This window comes from Panthera uncia, chromosome B4 (genome assembly GCF_023721935.1).
Source record: "Panthera uncia isolate 11264 chromosome B4, Puncia_PCG_1.0, whole genome shotgun sequence".
Taxonomy (NCBI): domain Eukaryota; kingdom Metazoa; phylum Chordata; class Mammalia; order Carnivora; family Felidae; genus Panthera; species Panthera uncia.
In genome coordinates, this window is record NC_064809.1 from 13768603 (window position 1) to 13789339 (window position 20737).

General features: G+C 46.1%; 1 protein-coding gene across 1 annotated transcript in view; it reads right to left on the bottom strand.

Moving 5' to 3' along the window:
* Positions 1 to 20737, bottom strand: part of FAM171A1 (family with sequence similarity 171 member A1) — a 134147-nt gene that overhangs the window by 55395 nt on the left and 58015 nt on the right. Inside the window, exon 2 of the mRNA XM_049624655.1 lies at positions 6539 to 6766. Coding sequence (XP_049480612.1) covers positions 6539 to 6766 — 228 coding nt within the window. The remainder of the gene's footprint in view (positions 1 to 6538; positions 6767 to 20737) is intronic.

Here is a 20737-nt window from a genome sequence, read left to right on the forward strand (position 1 = left end):
TGAGAATATATGTTCGCATAAGAACATACACATGAATGTTCATGGCAGCATGAGTGATAACAACCAACAAGTGGAAACACCCCAAATCCGCCAACCGATGAACAGGATAAATAAATGTGGTCCATCCATATAATGGAACATTATTAATCCATGAAAAGGAAAAATGTACTGATTCACGCTACAACACGGATGGACCATAAAAACATTACGTGAAATGAAAGATCCCAGACGCGGGGCGCCTGGGTGGCTCAGCTGGTTGAGCGTCCTGACTCTTGATTGTGGCTCAGGTCATGTGCTCACGGTTCAGGGCACCAAGCTCTGCGTGGCACTTTGTGCTGATAGTGCGGAGCCTGATTGGGATTCTCTCTCTCCCTCTCTCCACCCCTCCCTTACTCATGCGTGCACTCTCTCTCTCAAAATAAATAAATAAACGTTTAAAAGAAATAAAGATGCCAGACACAAAAAGGCTACATATTGTAGAGATACATTTATCTTCCATGTTCAGAATAGGCCAACCATAGAGACAGGGAGGTCAGTGGTTGCCAGGGCCTGGGCGGAGTGGGTAACAGTGAGTCACCTGTAATGGGTCTGGGCTTTTTTTTCAGGGGTACAGAAAATATTCTGGGATTAGTCAGTGGTGTTGGTTGTATCATCTTGTGAACTGCACACTTCAAAATGGTGAATTTCATGGTATATGAATTATGACTTAAAATTCAAAAACAAAAAAAAAGTAAGAAATTAAAGAATTCATCTTAGGGGTTCAAAGTTGGGACAAAAATCTACACCAGGTTGGGGGATGGGAGACCAGGGAACGCGTGTGAGCCAGGACTAAAGTGGGGAGTCCTAACTTGGGTAAATCCTCTGCAACCACTTCAAAGGTACACTTGACCTTCTTTAACAATGACGCCTTCGGCCAACGGCACTGGGTACCTAATGGCCCAGAAGAAAGGGTCACTGCCGTGATGCTGCCTGCATGGGCCGCCCTGTCCCATTGGAGAGTTCACGCACATCCTGAGGGGTATGTCCTGGGCCCTGCGGTCTCTCAAGATGTGCGTGACCATTGTGGGGTGTTCTGTAAACACTTCTAACCTGAAACATTTGGTACTTCCATACATAAGGCATCTGCTCCAGCAACCTTTCTCAAACCTTATTTTCTGGAGGACAGAAAAACGGTCCCTTGTAGCTGAGTGTGCTGCGTGGCAAGAGGGACACCACAGGGGCCTCCTGGAGCAGGAAGGAAGGGACTGCCCACCTTAAATCGACCGAGTGCCCCGGAGGGTAGGAGGTGGCAGAACGACTCTTGGACCCCCGTCATAGAAGAGATGCTGAGTGATGTCTGGGGGTTCTTATCATACCAGGTAGATGTTTGGTTTTTGGTAAGTAGAGAGAGAGGAACATGTAACTCTACCTGGGAGAGTCAGGAAGACTTCATGGAGCAGAAAACAGCCAGGAAGACATAAGACGAGGTTGCCAAGAAAACATCAGTAAAGGAATAACAGTGTGGACAAACGCAGAGCGGGCACAATGTCAGATTCAAAAGGAGTCACAAGGAGAGTTGACAAACTGCCTAGGTGTCTAGACCATGAGATGTGTAAGGGAGACGCAGCTAGGGGAGGAGGGTCTAAACTTTATCCCGAGGACAGCAAATTGACACAATTCTACATATGCACGCATGTAAATATATATATGTAATGTATACATATATATGTATATATACACACACATATACACATATCTGCATGTACAAATTTTTAAGACACGAATGCTCGGTAACATAGAGGGTCATTTGAGGGGGCAAATGAACTGGGTCTGAGGTCTGGTGAAGCAACGGCTATGGAGATGGAAATAATTCAGATGTGGGCTTACAGTCTTTAGTTGATGGACTCATTTTATACAGGTGAATTTGTTTTACCTGCTTGCCAAGGTAAAGGGTGCTCTCCTAATGCTGGGCTTCCCCCTCCAATCTACACCTCCTTCCTTGAAAGCGCAAAACCAACACATTCTCCAGGAACTATTGTCAAGGATGAAAAAAGAAATCCATTCCAAAATCTCTCAAGGGTGCACATGCAAACAAAACCAGGAGGCTTCCTACTTTTCTCTATTCCTTGTCCAGTTATCTGCAATATCGACAGTGTTATCTTTTTACATTAAAAAAACATTTATTTATTTACTATTTTAGAGAGAGAGAGCACACACACACAGGGGAGAAGGGCAGAGGGGGAGAGACAGAGAATCTCAAGCAGGCTCCATGCTCAGTGCAGAGCCTTATGCGGGCCTTGATCCCACAGCCCTGGGATCATGACCTAAGCCGAAATCAAGAGTCGGATACTCAACGGACTGAGCCACCCAGGTACCCTCAACAGTGCTCTCTTGACCTCCAAAAGCATGCATGACAACGAAAGTTTACTCTGCTCTCACAATGGACAAGTCCAAGGTTTGGTCAGCTTTTCTGTCAGATTCTAGTTAAGAGTATCTTTATTATGTTAATGAGGCAAACAGAGAAAATAATCAAAGACATGGTGGGTCCTTGAAAATTATTTAGTCTAATTAATATAGTTTTAGAAATAAGGAACGTGGGCTCAGAAAGCCATTGGCGGGCCCCCAAAGCCATGATGGGCTCCCATATGTGAGACAGCTGGGGGTGGGTGGGGCAGGAACCCAGGTGTCATGCCTAGTTCCCATCTCTTCCAATTAAACCTCATTATTCCCATTATTTCACTCATTTAAGAATATGGAGATTATGGAAAACGTTGCTTTTTCTCCAAGAATCATATTAACAAAGTCAAAACAAATGCAATTAAAGTATGATCATGTTAACAAAGTCAAAACAAATGTAATTAACGTACATTGAATGTTCATTATTTGTGGATTTGGGGTTTGCAAATGTGCCTACTTGATAAAATTCATTTGTGACCCCCCAAATCAATCCTCATGATGCTTTCTTTTTAATTTTTTTTTAACTTTTTATGTTTGTTTATTTTTGAGAGAGAAAGAGAGAGAACTTGAGCAGGGGAGAGGCAGAGAGAGAGGGGGACAGAGGATTCCAAGCGGGCTCTGTGCTGACAGCGGACAGCCCGATGCGGGGCTCGAACTCACAAACCACGAGATCACGACCTGAGCCAAAGTCGGAGGCTTAACTGACTGAGCCACCCAGGCGCCCTCATGATGCTTTCTCCGTGCAAGTACAGAGGGGTCAAAAATTTGAGTCTTGGATGCACACATTCTCAGCTGAGGTCGGACGAGGCAATGCTCCGCTTTTTCCTTTCAGCTCTCATACTGTAAGCATCCTCTGGTGATCTATTTAGTGCCAAGTTTTTCACATTCCTGTGCTTCTTTTCAGGATTTTGCTGTTTAAAACGGCCCCCAGGCACAGCGCTGACGTGCTGTCTAGTGTTCCTAACTGTAGGAAGGCTGGGAGGTGCTCATGGGAAAAATATATGTTAGATAAGCTTTGTTCAAGCATGAGTTATGGAGCTGTTGGCCAGGAGTTCCATGTTTATGAACCAACAGTACAGATTAAATAACGTGTCTTTAAACACCCCCGAACGCACATAAACCAAGGTGATATATTGCTCGGCTGATGAAAATGTTATGACAGGAGGCTCACAGGACCCTAACCCTGAATTTTCCCTAGAGGCAATGGCTCAGTATCGACTAACCCAGTGCCCGTGTGACTTTACAGAACAAACTGCTGTTATTCTGTGCAGCTGCTCTCCCAGCAAAGGTTGAGCTGTGGTGTCTGGGTACCATTTAACCTTCCCTTGTTTCCAGTGATTTCTCAGTGTGAAAAATGGAGGTGGTCAAACACTTTCTTCATATATTATCCAGTAAAGATCGTCTTCCTATTTTGTGGGCTTTCTCTGGGTTCTGTCCCAGGCCTGCTCCCCATGCTTCTGGGAGGTCACGGTTCCGACCTCCATGATGCTAGTGACCCCCAAACCACACCTCTACCTCCAAACCCCTTGAGCGCCCTCAAATCATTTCAAACTAAAGGCTGAATGCCCTTGTGTCCAAGAGGCAGCCCAAATCCATCTCCCCTGCACTGAACTCATCAACTATGAGCCCAACATTCATTCCTTCCCTCCCATCTCCCCCACCCCCACCATCACCTGCATCTACCTCTGCCTGAGTCCCAAGCCAGGGGAGAGCCCCAAGCACAGGGGAGTGGGGAAGAAGAAGGGAGCTTCTTTGAACTTACTGCATCAATTGAGTCAACTTTAAGGAAGCATGGAGTGGTGGGTGTCTCAACCCCATTGCCCATCTGTTCTATCTGTTCTGTCACCAGCTAGAAACGCGAGATCCAACTTACAATTCTGTTTTGTCCTTTCCCTTAACTCTCTCCCATCTGTTCTCGGAGGCTTTCTGCATTTTGCCTGCTAAATATTTCTTTAAAGGTTTATCCCCTTTTCTCTAAGATTTTTCCAAATGATCTATCTCCTCAGTTGTATCTATATCAAATCTGCTTTCCGTTGCTCACAAAGAAGTGGTCTCCGACTTTAGTGAACGCTTTTATCTGTAAGTATCTGGGGGTAGGGAATTACTTGTTAAAATGCAGACTTTTGGATCAGTGTCCCCAGATGAATGGGTGAGTCGTGGAACCTGTGTGTTTTTTACAGCACCTTCTGATATTAATATCTCTTCACCCTCCAGACTCAGCTTCCCTCCCGCCCCCTCCAGGAAGTCTTCATTCCCTCACCTAGGATGACCAGTCCTCCCCCAGGATGCCCTACACACATATACACACAAACATCTCCTTAGATGGGAATGGCTTCTGTGGCTGACTACATAACTCTCAAACTAAGTTATAAACTCCGCAGGGGCAAGTTCTGTGTCTTTAGATCTATATCCTCAGTGGCCAGGGGAGTTCCATGGCACATAGTAGGTACTTAATACATGTAAACTCAACTACAGAGAACTTTGTGTATGAGGGCAGATGCCAGGGCTGTATGAGATGTGTCCCCAGAGGCAATGGGGACCCTGATGGAGTGTGTGTCCAGTGGTGTGGTGGCACAGAGATGAGCACTGACATTGGTATTTTGCCAGTCACTGTGCTATTTATTGAGCCTCTACCGTGTTTTAGGCACTGTAAGGTAGTTTACATATGTTAGCTGCTTTTTAAAAAAATGTTTATTTTTGAGATAGAGAGCGCCGGTGGGGGTGGGGCAGAGAGAGAGGGAGACAGAGGATCTGAAGCATCCGCGATGGCAGCAGCGAGCCCGAAGCAGGGCTCGAACTCATGAACCGTGAGATCATGACCTGAGCCGACGCTGGACGCTCAGCTGACTGAGCCACCCAGGTGCCCCCTGTTTTGTGCAACTCCTTGAAGCTCCCCTCTACTTGCTGGATGAATGCTGCCTGACTGATGAATCACTTAATAAAGCCAAACAGACCTTCAAGTTTACTTGGCCGACTTTTGTTTTTTAACAACTGTTTTCCCTGAGTTCTGTGAGCCGCTCCAGCCAATCAGTCAAACCCAAGGAGGGGCTGGGGAACCTCTGATCTACAGGTCAGAAGCACAGGTGACATCTTGGGACTTATGACTGGCATCTGAAGTGGGAAAGTCACGTGGGACTGAGCCCTTAACCTGTGGGATCTGGTGCTGTCCCCAGGTAGACAGAGTCAGAACTGAGCTCAACCGTAGGACGCCCAGTGGGCATCTGAGAATCTGAGAACTGCTTGATGTGTGGAAAATCCGCCACACAGCTGGTGATCAGAAGTGCTGGACGTGAGCGAGAGCATTGAGGAAACACAGAGGAGTGTGTTTTCCCTTAGCAGGTGAGAAGGAAGAAAAGAGAAAGATCACCGCCTGCCTCTTTGGCCAGCGTGGCTCTTGGGCCCCTTGAAGCTCCCTTCCAGAACACTGCCTCAATCTCATCCTGTCAGTTATCATCAACAAGGTACACAACAGGACGCTGGGGAAATGCGGAGAAACTCTATGGTTTTTGATTCCATTGTGTGTGTAAATTGAGTGAGAGCTCCCACCTCCTTCATATAAGACCCTACTTTTCCTTCCCATCAGAGGACCAAAAAGTAAAGCAGAGACTAAACCCCTATTTTCTTTCTTTCTTTTTTTTATTTTTGGCAGTAGAGGGCAATCATTTTCTTTCTTTCTTTCTTTCTTTCTTTCTTTCTTTCTTTCTTTTTCTTTCTTTCTTTCTTTCTTTCCTTCCTTCCTTCTTTTTCTTTCTTTCTTTCCTTCCTTCCTTCCTTCCTTTTTCTCTTTCTTTCTTTCTTTCTAATATAATTTATTGTCAAGGTGGCTAATATACAGTGCGTAAAGTGTGCTCTTGGTTTTTGGGGTAGATTCCCATGGTTTATCGCTTACGTACAACACCCAGTGCTCATCCCAACAAGTGCCCCCTCAGTGCCCATCACCCGTTTTCCCCTCTCCCCCACTCCCCCATCAACCCCTCAGTTTGTTCTCTGTATTTAAGAGTCTCTGATGTCAACCCCTATTTTCAAAATGGCTCGTGTGCCTGACTCCTGCCTGAGCCCGTACCACAAGTTCTGCTTCGCAGAAAGGCCGGGACAACCTTACCAGGTAATCGGATTGGCTTCCACGGGGCAGAGTTTGGCACATAGGCATGCTTTGTGGCGGTGACGATCAGCTGACTGCCCAGCTTATACTGGAACTTGATGAAAGCGACGCCATCCGTGCCCGAGGTGCCAGAGGCAATGGAGACCTGGTTGGTGAAAATCTCGATGAGCGCATCTGGGACGGGCTGGTGGGTGCTGGCATCACTGACGTGGACTTTCAGTGTAACCTCTGGAATAAGGAAAAGGCAACAAAGAACAACTGCTATTTACCTGGGCCACCTCGACAACAATCCTGCCCTTGCTGGGGAGCATGGAAGGTGGGCTGCACTCGGAAAATCTAGATCGACATCCACAAGATGAGTCCTTGTAACCAGGGAACACTTTCTTGGTAGAGATCCTTTGTTACTTTCCATGATTTCCTCCCTCCCCGCCCCGCCAGTGCAAGTCACAGACTGCCTTCCTCTTTGCTCCTCCCTGCTCACACCAACAAATCACTGAGAGAAAAATCCTATCCCTTTAAGACATTGCGTGACAAACACAATAGTCTTTCTATCCTTCCCAGTGTTGCTGGCAAACAGGGCTCAAACAGGGCTGGGGCTGCTACAGAAGGACCCTGCGGTCTGAAAGAGCTGCACCCAGAGTCTTCAACAATCCTGCTGAACGTGGACGGGAGCCACCCAGGATCGCTGTGCTGGCGGGCAAGAAGACTAGACGGAAAAGCACTCCAAAGTGTCTTAAACAGGAGGGCCTGAAGAATGGGAAAGGAGAAACTTACAAGCAGAAAAAAAAAAGAAGTAAACATTTGAAAAGATAGAGGAACTTGAGTCAGCGACACTGGCAAACCCAGATCATGAACGGGGGGGGGGGGGGGGGGGGGGGGGGGCGGGGGTATCCAGATCCAGACTCCCGTTAAAAGCCTAAAATGGAATGATTTTCATTCATTTATGCAAGAGAGGTTTGTTGAGCCGCGACTCTGTGCCTAGCACTGTGAGTAATTGTGCAAGTCACAGTGGTGAAGAAAAGTGAGTAGACAGGCAAGTGCTATGATGTGTGGTGCAGGCACGAAGGGGGGCACTGCTGGAACAGCATGTGCAAAGGCTCAGAGGCAAGATAAAAACCATGCTTTCTGGAGAAACACGAATAGCTTCTGCAAGATGAAAGCGTGAGGGGCATGAGGCCCAGTAAGAGATAAGTTTGGAGAGATGAGTAGGGGCCAGACCACTCAGGGCTTCAGAAGGGACGTAAAAGGCTCACTCTTGACCCCAAGGGCAATGAGAAGTTACAAAGGTTTTTAAACAGGGGAGCGGGAATTAAATTTGGTTTAGAAACATCAGGCTCTAGGTAAACGATGCACCGGGGAAGAGGCAGGACTGGAGACGGAGCGTGCAGTTAAGGGGCCTCTGTAATAACCCAGGAGGAGACGAGGTGGGCCGCATCGATTACAAGACACCAGCACAGTACTCCAGAACGATCAGAGGTGAATCCTGCTCCAGGGAACCCTTTATGCCTGGGTGTGTAAGGAGTGGCTGGTGCTCAGTGACATAAGTCCACTGACACACACACAGCCCCTCCCTGCCACACATTTTGAGCTGCTTCAGCCTGAAAGCCCTATCGAAGCCTTGGGATAAAGAGGTGGGGGCAAGGACGAGCAAGGACTCTCTGGGTGTGCAGGGAGGCTCATGTGTGCAGGACCACGGCAGTCGGGCTCAGTGGCCTACCGGACACCGAGGGGGAGGGAGTTGCTTCTGAGCTGGCCCTGTGGGAACTGCCCCCGGGGCATACACTCCAGAGCTCCACTGCAATTCCCCGTGCCAGGTTCGAATCTCAGCTCCACCCGGTTCTGGCCATGAGGCCCTGGGCAAGGTACTTCTCCTCACCAGGTCTGTTTCTTCCTCTGTAAAGTGGAGGTGACAGCAACATATATGTCAAGACAGAGGTGGAAGCGTTCAGCGTGACGCCGGACGGAGCAAGTGTAAACACAGCGGTTACCATTACGTTATTCCCATCACTGTGCTTGAAAGCACTCGGTCACAGCGTCCAGTGGGGGCCGGGCCGGGGCACAGAGAAGGGAGCTGGAGGGGAGAAAGGGATAAAACGAAGTGCAGGGCTGAGGCATCCCTCTCAGGGGGTGATAACTTTACATCCAAAGCCCTACCTCCGCTGTGGCAACCAAACTGAGAAGAACGTCTTTTGGCTCAAGGACCTCTGCCTTGGTAGTTTGCCAAACAATCTTATGATACCAAAGCGACCTTCTGAATTCAGTTAATCACCATTTTTTTTCACGGAATAACTTAACATATTTCTTGACTAGATGACCACAAAGAACAGCTAGAGAATACTAGGCCTACGTATTAGAGATCTCTCAAGGGGTGCCTGGGTGGCTCAGTTGGCTAAGCATCCACCTTCAGCTCAGGTCACGATCTCACGGTTCCTGAGATCGAGCCCCGAATCGGACTCTGTGCTGATAGCTCAGAGCCTGGAGCCTGCTTCGGATTCTGTCTCTTTCTCTTTCTCTCTGCTCCTCCTCCGTTCCTGTTCTGTCTCTCCCTCAAACATAAACATTAAAAAAAGAAATCTCTCGAAACATAGTAGACAGGAAAAGATAAATGCTACGGAAGTTGAACTTGGCTACTTGATCCAGGGAGAGAACTAATGTCCAAAGAGGGATAAAATCAACATCATGGAAAACCAGGATAGGACATCGCAAAATATGCTGAGTTAATCCCCTCCAATCTTACCAGTTATCTGAATGCAGGATGTTCGGGATATATGCCACACACGTGTTTTCTTATTTAACTCAACTCCTTAGGCCCCCAGGTGGCATGCGAAGTTATAATGTAAATTAACTCTGCTTTCATTAATACTCACAGAGCAGAAATACCCCGGAACAGGGCGAGTGGAAGGGTGGCTTTGTAGGGCGGCAGTGACGATTTCTGGAACTTTATGGTCATGAAACATTTACTAACAATTGGGATTACAAGGTTTCTGCTCTCTCTTCACTGTTGGCTGCTTCGCAAGAGCAGATAAGAGTTGGACAAAGCTAACCAACTCTTGAATCAACAGAGGAGGGAGTTTTACTATAAACGACGTCTTCGATTCTACGATTGGAATTTCTTCCAATTTAGAGAAGCCTAGTTTATGTTCTGCAATTATCTACTTTGAAAGAGATCGTTTAGTTGCTTCTTTTGGTGTGACAGGATGGGGGGAAATGTCAGTATGGTTGGGTGATTATTACAGACTACTGGGGTATCATTTTTCTAGAGTAACATCTGGAATTAGGTTATCCATTCAACAGCAAACAAAATTGTTCCCACCAACGGAGTGATCTTAGGGACTAGGTGAGGCACTATTTCCTGAGACTATTCTCATTTTGCAAGTTAAAAGAAGACACTATAAAGGGCCCAAACCTAAGTATGTATTAAGATGAACTCTGTATCTCCGTTGGCCAGCGGGAGCTTATGGGTCCTGCCGAGCTACCCGATTACTAAACTGGAAGGCCTTTTAGGAGGGGTTGTATAAGATCAGGTGGGAGGGACACACAGGAAGCACCCAGGGAAAGGTGCAGGCAGGGGAGCAAATGCCCTGAGGTGAGAACGGCCTGGCTGCTGGAACCGAATAAAAACCAGCGTGGAGGGAAATGCTGGCGTGCAGCCAGCCACCTCCTAACACTGCACTGTCCGAGGCGGGGCCACCAGCCACACGTGGGCATCTAAATTCAAGTTTCAACGAACCCAAATAAAACTCAATCCGAAATTGAGCTGCTGGGTCACACCAGGCACATTTCAAGTACTCTCCGGCCCCAGGTGGGCTGGGGGATGCCACACTGGCTGGTACAGACAGAGCATTTCCAGCATCACAGATGGTTCTACCGGACGGTACTGATCATGCACTACAGTCTCAATCTGAGCAAAGACCTGAAGGCACCTGAATGGTTCGACGAAGAAAATATATATGAGCATGACTCTGGAGCAGCCCCTTGAATGCTCTTGGGTTTGACCTGCACTTGAAGCCCTTACAGTGACTTAAAAGGCTCTGTGTTCTCTATCCTGCCCCCCCAAGATCTCCCAGCCCTCATTTCCTACGTGGCCCCCCATTCAAGGAACAACAAGGAGGCTAGGGTTCTGGGAGCATGCTTTGTGTTGAATGTTTCTATGCTTGGTATACTCTTCCCCAACACCCTTCCGTGCATCTGGCTCCCTCACGTCCTCGTCAGCTTAATCTGCTTACGTGTCACCTCTTGAACGAGGCCTTTTCCGACCACCACTTATTTTTTCTAACTTTTAATATGGAAATTTTAGAACAATATAGAGAACAATATAGAAAAATATAATAGTATTGAGGAAACCCTCTGCACTGATAAAGTTTCGAACACCAACTTTCTACCATTCTTCTTATCTATTCTCCCAACTCAATTTTTTCCTTTCTTTTCTTTTTCTGCTCAAACATTCTGAAGCAGGGGTGTCTGGGTGGCTCAGTTGGTTAAGCGTCCAGTTGGCTCAGGTCATGATCTCCTGGTTCACGCCTTTGAGCTCCACATCAGGCTCTGCGCTGACAGCTCGGAGCCTGGAGCCTGCTTCAGATTCTGGGTCTCCCTCTTTCTCTGCCCCTCCCCTGCTCAGCCTCTCAAAAATAATAATAAAAAAAAAACATTAAAAACAAAAAACCAACATTCTGAAGCAAATCCCAGTTGCATTAGGTCACATTATTTCCCCATAAATATTTCAGTTTACCACAGATAAGGGCTTTAAAAGTAACCAAAATGCCATTATCATACCCAATTCACGTAACAACCTCTTTGTATCACCTTATACTCAGCAAATATTCAGGTTTCTCTGCTTGCCTCAAGCAATTTTTTTTTAACAATTCCTACCTTTGTATCTAAATTTTTTTTCTTAACATTTATTTATTGCTGAGAGACAGAGACAGAGCATGAGCAGGGGAGGGGCAGAGAAGGAGGGAGACACAGAATCTGAAGCAGGCTCCAGGCTCTGAGCTGTCAACACAGAGCTCGACTCAGTGCTCAATCCCACGAGCCATGAGATCATGATCTGAGCCGAAGTTGGACGCTGAACCAACTGAGCCACCCAAGCGCCCCATGACTGTATTTTTTAAAAAATATATCATCCATCCTCTGTACTTTTTTTTTTTTTTACATTTGTTTATTTTTGAGAGACAGAGAGAGACAGAGCATGAGCAGGGGAGGGGCAGAGAAGGAGGGAGACACAGAATCGGAAGCAGGCTCCAGGCTCTGAGCGGTTAGCACAGAGCCCGACGCTGGGCTCAAACCCACGAACCTGGAGATCATGACCTGAGCCGAAGTCGGACGCTTCACCCACTGAGCCACCCAGGTGCCCCTCCTACCGTTCTATCTAAAACCCCGATCCCAACCCCACCCTGTGCTTCTGATACTGTCCTGCTTTGCTTTTTCTTTTATGCATGACACTCAGCAATTCTATCATGTTTCTATAACTTATGTGCTTATTAACTGCCTGACTCTTCCAGAATGCCAGCTTTGAGAGAGCTATGTTGTCTGTTTCTTCTCTTCTTGTCCAGTCATGTGTTCCATGTCTGGCACACAGTAGGCAACCAGTATGTATGCTGAATGAGTCACTAACACTGACAGGCATTTCCAGATATCATCTGGTACACGGACTTAAATATCCCTGGTTTTTTGTTGTTGTTGTTGTTGGCTGTTATTCCATTTATTTCCTAGTCACTACTGCTTTTTTTTTTTTAATTTTTTTTTCAACGTTTTTTATTTATTTTTGGGACAGAGAGAGACAGAGCATGAACGGGGGAGGGGCAGAGAGAGAGGGAGACACAGAATCGGAAACAGGCTCCAGGCTCCGAGCCGTCAGCCCAGAGCCTGACGTGGGGCTCGAACTCACGAACCGCGAGATCGTGACCTGGCTGAAGTCGGACGCTTAACCGACTGCGCCACCCAGGTGCCCCTAGTCACTACTGCTTTAAACAGACACTACCGACATTCATTTGAAAAGCATTAATTCAGAGAGCTAATGCGCTGCAATAATCAGAAAATATTTACTGATCAGCAACTGTATGTGTAGCAGGTATTAGGCACTGTCAGAGATTAAAAATAGAAGAAAAAAGAGACGGCTTCTGTTTTTAAGAAGTTTAGAGTTTTGGGGGCTGTGGGGGAGGTCAGGCCAACCCACGTGCCAGAGAGCAAAAAGGACGAAGCTGGGTAAGGCAGAGGAAAAAATATAGCAAAGAAGAGACCAATAAGTTCTGGAGTTGACAAACAAAAACAGCGAGGACAGACCCAAAAGCTCTGTGGAGGCAGAGGTGACGTAGGGGTGACAGGAGAGGACTTACGAGGGGGTGCCTGTGAGCGTTCTGTTAATTGGAACAGAGAACGCTGGCTGTGCAAAGTCCTGCACGAATACTGGCCCTGATGATTACGGTTTATCGAGTTCAATGAGGGATGCTTCTGGAAGAGACGAGAACTGAAGGGAGGCTGGCGGGATGCGTAGTGTGGGAAGACAAAGGCATCTTCTGAACAGCCTTCTCTACTTGACTATGTTCCCACATCACACATTCAGCCAAAGGCAGACGCCAGAAACTTGGTTTTCCAGCCTCCCCGGTGCTAAGGAGAGACACTTGGGCTCTGCTAATCTGATGTCCTCATGCTGGGTTCTGATTTAGAAGACAGCAACGTAAAAACGCAGGTGTTTTTTCTGGCCAGAGGAGGGTGCCTGTGGGTTGGGGCCAGCAGTGGAAGCTGCCCTGTCTCAGTGCAGGAGGGGGACAGGGTGTCCTGGGCTCAGTCTTGCCATCTGGCTTAGGCACTGTTCTGGCTGCCCAGCCTGGTCCTCCCAGAACTCCTGTGAGTTACCTACATGCTTTAATGATGTCTTGTCTAGTTAAACCAGCTAGAGTGGGTCGTGGTGCTTGCACTCCTCAAGTTCTGCACTATCCTAGCAGGACGCTGTACAGCTGAGGGCTATCTCTTTGGGACGCACCCGCTAGGGTCTCCTCCCACCCTCTGGCCCAACTTCTCAGTATCTGTGGTGGTTAATTTTATGTGTCTACCTCACTGGGCCATGGGGTGCCCAGGTATTTGGTCAGCAATATTCTGGGTGTTTCTGGGTGAGATTAACATTTAAATCAGACTGCGTAAAACAGATTTGCTTTCCTTCACATGAGTGGGCCTCACCCAATCAGTCGAAGGCCTGAATAGAACAAAAAGGCTGACCCTCCCCCAACTTCCTCCTACCTTTGGACTGGGACACTGGCTTTTCCTGCTTTCTGACTTGAACTGAAATACAGGTTTTTTTTTTTTTTTTTTCTGCGCCTAAAGTCTGCCAGGCTTTGGACTGAAACCACCCCTTGGCTCTTCTGGGTCTCCAGCTTGCTGAATCATGCTGCAGATCCCGGGACTTGTCAGCCTCCATGAGTCAGTTCTGTATAATAAATCTCGTTCTACATAAACATACATCCTATTGATGCTGTCTCTCTGGAGAACCCTGACCAACATAATACCCATCCCGTGTTCCAATTCTGTCCGCTCGCGGTGGGCGGACCCCCGGAATGTGTGCTCAGGACTCTCCTCGCTACATATTCTTACTCAGCAATTTATTTCAGGATCAGGAATTCAGTCACCGCCTCTGGAGCATTCTTCTCAAAATTTCATCGGTCAGTGAAAGAATCAAGAAGGAAGCAACAAGCACTCGGGCATTCTCCCTCCGCCATGATTCAGAGCTCCTTTGCTCTTGGCAAATGTGCAGTTTGGCTCTGTGGGCACAAGCCAGTCCATTTGAAGTAGAACAGAGAGCATCTGCTTTGTGGGTAGAAAATGAAACATTATCTTTTAGTCATTTCCTTTCTTCTGCCACAGATTTAGAACTAAATGCAACAAGCCTGTTTCAAATTGTTGGCCTCAGAGAAGCCACCAGTTAAGTGGCGAGTGCAGAGCAAACGTATCTGAACGGAGGCAGAGGAAGGGAACGTATCTGGAGGCAGAGGAAGGGAAGACGGTCACACTTTGCAGAGGGACAGAGGGAACCCCCATCAGTTTTATTACCATGCTGCCCACAAACACCGAGGGGCCTTGTTTTTCTCTCTCCTCCTTCTTCTTCAAATACTTTATACCCCGAGTTATTTCCCTACAAACGACAGAACACATTTATTTTATAATCTCTCACCCAAACTCCAAAGCCAACATCTCAACATCTCTCTTACGGTCATGTGCTAACGCGGACTGCTGCAGATTGCAAAGCCCTTTGCGGTTTTCGCTGGGGACGGGGCTGGGAGGCTGCTTTCACCTGCTCTCTGAAACGGCCTCTGCGATGTAACCCAACAAACTCTGGCTTCATCTGGGCCGGGAAAGTGGAGTGTGGGGACGCCGTCTTTTGTTTTGTTTTTGTTTCTGTGAAGTTTTTGGCTCCCTCTGGCTGTTCTTCATTCCCTTTCATATCCCCTCAAATTAGTCTTTATTCTGGGATTTTAATTTTTTCTTTCCTTTTGGGTTTTAGAGCTGTTGGTTTCCACGGCAACCCCCAGCCGGTTGGGAACACAGCGTTTGCCAGGCTGGCCTTGGGGCCCTGCAGACAGGAGTCCTTTTCCACTGGCAGACCAAGCAAGGGTTTCCCTCCCAAGTTGCCTGGAGCTCCTGTGGCTGCTTCACGCCGGGCCAAGCGGTGGGAGAGTCCTCTCATTCGCCTCCGGCACTATGATTAGATTTAACCCAAATTCAGGGGGAGTTCATGGTTTTTCATGTCTCACGTAAAACAGTAAGACATGACTCGATCATTTGAAAACAATTTCCAAATGGGATGCTAGTTTTTTTGTTTTTTTTAAATTTTTTTTTTAACCTTTATTTATTTTTGAGACAGAGAGAGACAGAGCATGAACAGGGGAGGGTCAGAGAGAGGGAAACACAGAATCCGAAACAGGCTCCAGGCTCTGAGCTGTCAGCACAGAGCCCGACGCGGGGCTCGAACTCACGGACCGCGAGATCATGACCTGAGCCGAAGTTGGCCGCTTAACCGTCTGAGCCACCCAGGCGCCCCGGATGCTAGTTTTAAAATGTTACCGGACCTCTGCTCTAAGAGATTCTGCCCCATGTTACTCGTACTGACATTTTTACGGTATTGGTAGAGTCGCAGAGTTTCCCTGCCTTTATGCAGCTATTTACAGGCATGTCCTAAGGTGCTGCGCATGCTGAGAGGCAATTATCTACTTTATTTCTTTCATAATTACGAAAGGTGTATTTTACTTTGTAATCAGGCAAAATTAGAATGCGCTTTGTGCGAGCGTTACACTAGAGTTTTCTTGTGTTTTCTCCAGGTTCACATAGTGCATATGCACCTTATCATTCAGTTTTATTTGCTCTCAAAATTTAATTAATCATGTCCTTCAAGCAAATTATATACGTATGTTTTAGAGATCTATATGTTATACTATTTATTGTATAACATATCCTATATAACCTATATATTAACATATACTATATTAGTTATACATAATTATGTTAACATACGCATTGCGTTATATATAAATAACATGTTATACATTACTTATAATATATAGGTCAATAAACATCTGCTACAACTGTTCAATTTTAGCTGCACTTCAAACATTTGGTAAATCTCGTGTGTGCTTAGTTATAAAAGTAATGTTCAGTTTGGTGTTCTTCTGCAAAGACCAACATTTCTGTCTTCAGGAGGAGAAAGGACAATGTAGGTATACTCGAGAGGGACAAATCCGCTGGGCCCTAGTCCCTCCTGGTCCACCTGTTAGCAGCCATTCTGTACTTATGACACCTGTGGCTCTGGTCGATGCTATCGGGAGTGCCCTGAAACCTCTCTATTAATCTGTGGTCACAATATCTGACAGCCACCCCCACTTTGGGAGGTTTTCCTTGTAAATGTGTCCCTTGATTTTCAGTGGAGGATTACAATCTCTGTATTTCCATTTGAATCTCTATTCACTTGAAAAAGCATATGAGAGGTAAGTTTGCTGCTGCAGACCCTGGGAAGTCAGAATCCCATTTTGGGCCTTTTTCTGTCTTATGATCTCTGGATCGTAACTGGCTCGTCTCTGAACTTCGTGAAAGGACAGCTACATGGTAGATTGAACAGTTACAGCTTCCCTTTGGAATAGAGAGAGATCTCTGCAGGCATCCAATGGGTACTGTTTACATGAGCGGCTGCCTACCTCTGCAGGCGTGTGCTTTGAGTTTATTTCTCATCACAGTCTTGACAGGCTCTGCATACAGCACGTTCTCTCACCTCCCCCCAACACTTGTCTGTCCCTCTCACTTATGTTACTTGTGTCTTGGCAAAGCTGTCAAGGGCCATAAATCAGCGGATTGCTCCCCACCCCAAAAGAAATATGCATGAGGGCCAAACCTACGATCATCCCATTAACAACACCTTCTACCCAACCTCACCAAGTTGCTGAGAATGTTGACATACACAATAAACATTCACAAAGAAGCTATGATATAGAGAATACTGATGTATACATGCATGACATTGACTTTTCGCCCCACCTGAAACACTCTGTAATGGAAGTAGAAAATGTAATCCTCAAATACCAACAACCTACTGCAACATACTGGATAAGGATCCTGTTAAGTCTATCCATTTAGTGATAAGTTAAATGGCAGAAGCAATTCTCTGTTATTGTACCTGGGACAAAACGAAGCTTTCTGGGGCTGGTTCCATATGTGGATTATGCTATGAAAGCAACCATAAAGTGAGTACGTTCTTGCAACTAATCAAAAGGTTATTTGGGTAAACATCCCAGGATAATCCGGAAACTATTGCTGGATTGACCTGATTCAACTGAACAACTTACGTCACAACCAAGTATTCTCAAGCAAAATCATTTCAGAATTTTTCTATGATCCCGCCTAAACAAGTAACCTGACAATAGCCTAAGCTGACACAGTCCCAGTCCTCATATGTGGTAACAGGAATCACTGAGATGTAGCTTTAAAGTACTATGTGAAGGCAGGATTAGTTATCCTGGGGGAGAATTCTCCAAAAAAATTCACGCCAGTTTAAAATGAGAGATGTTTCGACTGTTCAGAAGAAATATGGATTGAAGCAGTTACTGAACATCAAAATGGCGTTAAATATAGCTTTAAAAAACGCTGTGGGTCCAACTCTAGAGATCTTTTCCATAGACATCAGTGCACATGTAAAAACCTAACAATAGCCTCATTTTAGTTAGATACGGGAAAGCATGTGATGACTCTCACATGGAAATGTAAATATGGTAAATGCACGTATAAGGGCACAAAGCATCCTTCCGAACTGAACGAGAGAATTACGACGATGTGACACGGTGGTTAACAGGAGGACCCACCAAGTGTTGGTAAAGAAATCACTGTAAGAAACCACTGTAAGAGGCTTCCGTTCTGTTAGTGTTTTAAAAATTTCACAAAGGCACAAAGTCCCCTCGGGAGAGTTTGGAAGAATCTGCGAACTGTGAAGTTAATGAGCAATATTAAGCATGTCTATAAAATTAACATACACACCTTAGCCAAGCTTTAAAGATCTGCTGGAAGATGCTAGTGGATGGTTGCCAAGGGAACCTGGTGGAGGAAAAACTGTGTGTGTGTGTGTGTGTGTGTGTGTGTGTGTGTGTGTGTTTCCAGATCTCCTTTTATCTATGGATACACATTTTTCATACTTTTTGTCTAGGGCTAGGTCACGGGCAACAGGACATGACATTTATTTTGAATAAAGAAGCCTACAGAGGTTTATTGTTAAAAAAATTTTCTTTTAGCAAGTCATTTCTTTCTCTAGGCAAAGAACAGCCAGAAAGTGCTAAGTGGGAGCTAGTAGTGAGGAAGCAGAGTCATTACTTAAAAAAAATTTTTTTTAATGTTTATTTTTGAGAGAGAGACAGAGCATGAGCGAGGGAGGGGCAGAGAGAGAGACACACACAGAATGTGAAGCAGGTTCCAGGCTCTGAGCTGTCAGCGCAGAGCCTGATGCAGGGCTCACGCCCACAAACCATGAGATCATGACCTGAGCTAAAGCCGGATGCTTAACCGACTGAGCCACCCAGGCGCCCCTAATTACTTTTAGAACTGAAAAAAATAAAGGGCAAAATATGGAAGCTGAAGTGACTTCTGGAAGGCTGTGAATAGCCCAAGTGTGTGAGGCTCTCTGGCACTTGAACTTTTATGAAAGAAAGATAAAGGTCCTTGAAGCAGCTGAGTTTAGTCAACGCAGTGATTAAATTACACATGTGTGCTTATCTTTCCGAGGAAATGGAGATAGTTAACAAGCTACAGTGAACCTATTATTAAAATGTTCTTTTCTGTTTCAGAACGAAGCTTAAATATCTTAGGGCACTTGAAGGTCCTTGATACGAAAGTCCCCAGAACTAGTACGGAATGTGTACACAATGCAGGTCTCATGGCCCTGGCGACCAGGGCTGCCTTCAGCCTCCTTGACCTCCATCTCTTCATTCATAAAGCAGGGATGCCAAATGCCTTGAAGACTTGTGGGATTCCCTGAAGGACCAGCGGTGATGTCCATAAGGCAGCTGCAAGCACGAGGTTATTCCTTGCTTTCCTGTCCAATTCCTCTAAGTTTATCTGGTGAAACAAAATCTCAATGCCTCCCCAGCCTCCACCTCTAAACGTCTCTCAAGGAAAGAGAAATAAAAAAGGGAAGATAGCGTGCTCTTCAGAGCACAGGGCTGAGGACTCTGATGACCTGGAAGATTCTCATCTCCCTACTTATTCCTTAATGCTCTTAATTAGTTTTCTCATCTGTAATAAAGGAGGTTACACTGCCCCCCTACCATGATCAGCTCATGGAGCCATAGTGAGGAAGTAAAGGGCTTAGTATTTAACACAGCACAGTGTGGGGTTTAATAACTGTTTGCTACTTTGGTGATTGTTCCCCAACATCTAACTCTTTTTTTTTTTTTAAGTTTTATTTATTTATTTTGAGAGAGGCAGAGATAGCACACAAGCAGGGGAAGGGCAGAGAGAGAGGGAGAGAGGGAATTCCAAGCAGGCTCTGCACTGTCCGTGTGGAGCCCGATGCAAGGCTGGAATTCATGAACCATGAGATCGTGACCTGAGCTGAAAACAAGAGTTGGGTGCTTCACCAACTGAGCCACTCCGGGGCCCCCAACACCCAACTCTTAAATGAGGATCATCAACATCTTTAGACAGTTGACAAAAGACTTCCTGAGAAGGTTCATGGAAGATTCTTCCTCCTCTTTCACACCCATCCCCAACAAGTCCCAAGGACACAAGGAACTGTCACTGATAGGAGAGAGCTCTACATGGGTCTCTTGTATTTCTGAACATCTTATAAGACACAAAATATTCTACTCTTTGTTCTGAACTCTCTCCTCAAGGATGCTTAGTGAACAGCCATGCAAGATAGACGTGTCTCCCTCTAAGCAAATGCAAGCAGGCTCTTTAGGTTCCCTAAGCTTCTGTAATGCAACCCACTGCATGTGGTATCATCTGGTCCTCTCTGCACTGCCCTATGGGAGACAGGGCTCGGGAAACTTGGGCAAGAACACTGATCCTCTGGCTGTTGCGGCCGCTGTGAGTAATAAATAGTCCTTCATCTCTGACCCACAAGTATTGTGTCTTCTACCTGGATCTATTAAGCCACGGGAGGCTGCCTTTTTAGCTTACAAGTAAGGCAGAATACAGACTCTTTGCAGTTCTGGACAGTCTCTCAGGAGCCCAAGGAAGTCCGGGATTTGGGAAGGCACTGAGGCAGGAAAGGAATGTGTGAGTTCCCCAGGAGAATCAGAGGAAAAAACAAGAGACAAGACAGTCCCAAGTTTTGGGTAATGCCTTTTGGCTTATGAAGGTTCTTTAACATGTGAAAATGTACATTTGCTTAGTGAAATACTATTTCTGCTTATCATGTGTTTGAATAAATTCTGTACTAATGAGACAGCACCATGCGCTGTGTTCACTCCTACATAGTACAGAAACTTATCATGTTCATGTTCTGATGAACACCAATATTTATGAAATCCAATTTACAGGGGTTGTCTAAGAACTTTTAAACTTTTCACAGCCAACTTAAATTTCCTGCTTCATCTGACAGTGGGAGGGGGGCTGGAGGGTGGGGTGGCACGGGACTGTTCAGAACAACAAAGTACTGGTCCTTGTGATTTTTTTCCACAGTAAGAACCAACATTTTCCACCCAGTTTAAGTTTATAGAATCATTCTTAATT